General features: G+C 40.4%; 1 protein-coding gene across 1 annotated transcript in view; it reads right to left on the reverse strand.

The window, feature by feature from the left end:
* LOC101861844 (trigger factor) overlaps window positions 1-4,010 on the reverse strand; it is a gene marked incomplete at its 5' end in the record, with an annotated part of 28,151 nt that extends 24,141 nt beyond the window's left edge. The window contains 1 exon segment of the mRNA XM_013088079.1: window positions 3,874-4,010. Coding sequence (XP_012943533.1) covers window positions 3,874-3,910 — 37 coding nt within the window.
* Window positions 4,011-4,165: the final 155 nt, after the last annotated feature.

Raw genomic sequence — 4,165 nt, forward strand, 5'->3', positions numbered from 1 at the left:
GGGGGCGGGGGGTAGAGTTTTCGATGTATCTGATACACGCACAGAGTCAAAACTCAATATGTGTAGCGCTTTTGTATTTCCAACCCTTTTATATGGAGATATAAGAGCAGTGGAATGAGTACAAAACACATGCCAGCAGGCTAAACTGGTTCCATCTCTCCTGCCTGAGAAAAATACTGGGGATTCACTGGAGGGATAAGATCCCACACATTGAAGTTCTTGAGAGTGCAAAAGTACCCTAATAAGCTCTGCCATCTGCAGAAAGGCAAGCTTAGATGGGCAGAACACTTGGTCCGAAAGACAAAAAAACACGCTTCCCCAAAGTTCTATTCTATTCATACTTAGTATTGTGGATGGAGGAACGTCCTTCTAAAGAAACAAAAAAAACAAAAAACAAATAAAAATGAAAAAATTGGCTCTATCGATTTGAATGAGTGGGGAAACCCCTCTTTCCTGACCGATCACAGTAGAGTAAAGCAGTCGTATGAAGTGGAAGAAAGGCCTTTGAGAAAAACAGAGTTTGTAGAGCAGGGGCAGCCAGAGAAATAGGACAATCAAAGCAGCCAAATCCTGACACTGATCCTGGCCCAACAGATCACGACCGCTGCGTTGTGGAAAATTCTTCCAAAACAGAATAGCCCTTGAAGGACACGAATAAAACCCTGAGATGGTTTAACCGTAATTAACAATAATGTGAGGCAGCGTGGTGAAATCGGGTGCTCGTCAAAATAATCAAAGTAAAGAAACTGGCATTTTTTCGCAAATTTATGAATTTTAAACTAATTTTCGTTTTTTGCCCCAATACCTTTCATGCCCATTAGAGAACACATTTCTGTGTGGATATTACTGAAAAGCGTTGATTACAGGCACAAAGAATGTAAATGTTCAGTCTCCATGGGCTCTTAAGCAAAGGAAATAACTCATTTTTGGCAGCAATGTTTTCACTAATTTTAACTCAGAAACCAGGTGACCCCCACCTCTTTCATTCGCAAATATCTCGACTTGTATTTAAGATAATGAATTTTTTCCCCTCCAAAGCAAGACAAACGAACAAGCTGTAAGATGACACCAAAAACTCTATATACCCCCAAATTGACGAAAGCCCGATTCCACCACGCCGTAATTACCAACAATGTGTCTGTGTAGACAGATAGCACACTTTTGCAGCAACCTGCAGCAGCTAACGAGGTTCAAAACTTCTCTTCCTCCTTGGCTGTCGCAGCTCTTCATCAGTTCATGATGAGTGAACTGTTATTATTTATTTATTTATTTATTTATTTATTTATTTATCTATTTATTTATTAGAAGCACATCAATACAAGACAGGTCTATACGTGAATGGAAAAAGCAATAACGACAAACAGAAACAAAGGGAAAGAACCGACATGAAACCTACCAGTGACAACCAACCAACTACCCGCTGAGAAACATTTCATAAAATAAAATTTTTAAAAAGCGTTTCTATTAACAAAATATGTCTGAATCTTTTCAATTTGGTTCAAACCTTTCAATACCAAGCAGAAATTTTCACTAAGCAAAGTTTGTCTTTAGCCTTTCGATATATAAACTCTGGCTCAAGTATTTCAGTAAAGTCTGTCTCAAACCTGTTATTGAATCCTTTCAGTAAATAAAGTCTCACTGAAACCTTTCAGTAAATAAAGTCTATCTGAAAACTTTCAGTAAATAATGTATGTATGGAACCTTTCAGAGAATTAAGTCTGTCTGAAAGTTTTCAGTAAATAAAGTCTGTTTGGAACCTTACAGCAAATAAAATCTGTCGACAGGAGTTGGAAGTTGTACAAATTAAAACTGTTTCAACCCTTCCAGAATGTCATTCCAACCCCGTGTCCTGTTCTGCCTCCCTGTGTCTTGTCCGACCAGATAGCGCCGACCTCGGTTCAAACGATGGGAGATTTCCGAAAGATAAGCACGCGGCAGTAATTTCTCGGGCAAAGCAACACTCATGAACTATGACGTCGTCCCCGCTCATGACCTCTTGATGAACCCAATGAAAGTAAAAGTACTTTTAAGACTGGACTCGGCTTTCAACATTGGCTTATATAATATACTATTGTTGTTGTTGTTGCTGTCGTTGTTGTTGTTGTTGTTGCTGTTGTTGTTGTTGTCGTTGTTGTTTTTGTTGTTGTTGCTGTTGTTGTGTGTGTGTGTGTGTGTGGTAGCCTATCTGTTCGAAATGTTTGGAGGCCCCAAAGAGCGTGCTCTTCGCCAGGGCCACCGCCTCCCTTGGGTAGCGGGTGAGCCAGTCCAACCTCCCTGAAACCTCCCCGAAGAGATGCCAACGCCGGACCTCCTGTTGTTGTTGTTGTTGTTGTTGTTGTTGTTGTTGTTGTTGTTGTTGTTGCTGTTGTTGTTGTTGTTAGAAAACACAATGGTGCGGTTTGAGAATGCTATTACCAGTTCCTACTTGTTCTTCTTCTTGTTTATGTGTGCTAGGGAGGAGGGGTATGTTTTATTTCAGCTTGTCACTTCGCACTTTTTCTCCTGCTAAGAAGGAAAGCTTTTTTACGTCTGTCCTTATCTGTGACTCAGACAAACAAACGAAACAAATAAACGTCCTCACTGGCCATGATATTACTGTGAAGCCACACCCAGAGCACGCCAGCTAGTGTTTGATTGTCAAAAAGAGGATAAAACATTCAACAAAAATCCCATTGTAGAAAAAAAAGAAGAACATTTTATGGATATCTTCAACATAATTTCCCAAAACCCATCCGGGGAAAAGAACCATCACTCTAATTACCTTAGCTACGTCCGTTGTCTTGTTGTTTTTTTAAAATTTGTTTGGTTGTTTTTGGTTGTTTTTGTTCTTGTTTTTTGTTGGGTTTTTTGTTTGCTGTTTTTACTAGTTCCTTGCTCATTTCTCTGAGATTGAAGACGATGTCTGATTAGTAGAAGAAAGGTGCGTATGATAGTGTCCAGTAGTGTATAATAATGTACATCATAACAAGTAGCTGTTACAGATAATAGAGGTTCAAGGATTATAGGTGTATGCCAGGGATCTGAGAGCAATGATGAATTCAAATATAATGGTGGTTGTGAGTGATGATGTGAAATGGTGTTTGTGTAAATAATAACCGAGGAGAAATGCGTCCATTCACTTTCAGCTGAGTCTTATAAATTAATGTTCCTTAGCTACGTTAATATCATTGTCAGGACGACAATCAGATAATATTTGTACCAGTTTAGTCCGCTGTTTCTATGGTAACGAACCAAACACATGACATTTTGAAATGTCGAGTACATTAGAAAAACTTAATTCAGTGCTGTTTTCAACTCAGTCTATATCCCTGCGACACACCTCGGCGACCATGGTTCTCAATTCATTCCTTTGCTCGGATACTCTAAAAAAAGCTACGTTTCCCTGATCTTTCCCTGTTACCCATTTGTACAGGTTCCCTAGGTATGTTGTTCTGGGCCTACCCCTGCCTCGCTTGCCCTCAATTTTGCCAGTGAGAGCTAGATGTTCAAGACCCTTATGTCTATTTTTGTGTCCCCAAAACTGCATTTGTCGTTTCCTGATTGTATACACCATTTATTTATACCCCTAGACTACCCACTTTCATGGCTGTCACTCTTCTGTCTCTAAAAAAACCCCCCACTGTAGAGCATGCAAGCCATGGGCTACGTCATTCGACCTACATAAAGAACATGGACATCAAACTTTCTTTGAGAATATAGAGGTAATATCACAATTGTAGATTGTAGAAAGGGTGGGTGGAGTGTAGGGGTGTGTGTGTGGGGGGGGGGGCAAAAACGAATGAAAGTTTGTCTGGGGATGGGGGTTGGGGTGTGGGGTGGAGGGGGAATATCTGTTGGGAAAGTATTCTGAAATTTCTGAAGGTTATCATTCACCTAAAGTCAGCAGGAAGAGGACCAGTGGCCAGATCATCTTGTCAGCTTCTCGCTTGGTTGTTCAGTCTATCAATGTCGGCATGGCGCAGGATGTATGGCTGATGCGTAACCTTCTGCAAGGCTGCTGTACTCCAAGGCTGGAAAGATGGATTGATTGACATGTTAGGAGGAGAGTGGGAAAAGAGCATAACTAAAGAGAGAGTGAGAGAAAAAAAATAACTTTGGACAAAAGATCATTCCTATATTGTAGAATCCAGAATCTCTCTCTCTCTCTCTCTCTCTCTCTCTCTCT

The sequence above is a fragment of the Aplysia californica genome, unplaced genomic scaffold (genome assembly GCF_000002075.1).
Source record: "Aplysia californica isolate F4 #8 unplaced genomic scaffold, AplCal3.0 scaffold00683, whole genome shotgun sequence".
Taxonomy (NCBI): Eukaryota; Metazoa; Mollusca; class Gastropoda; order Aplysiida; family Aplysiidae; genus Aplysia; species Aplysia californica.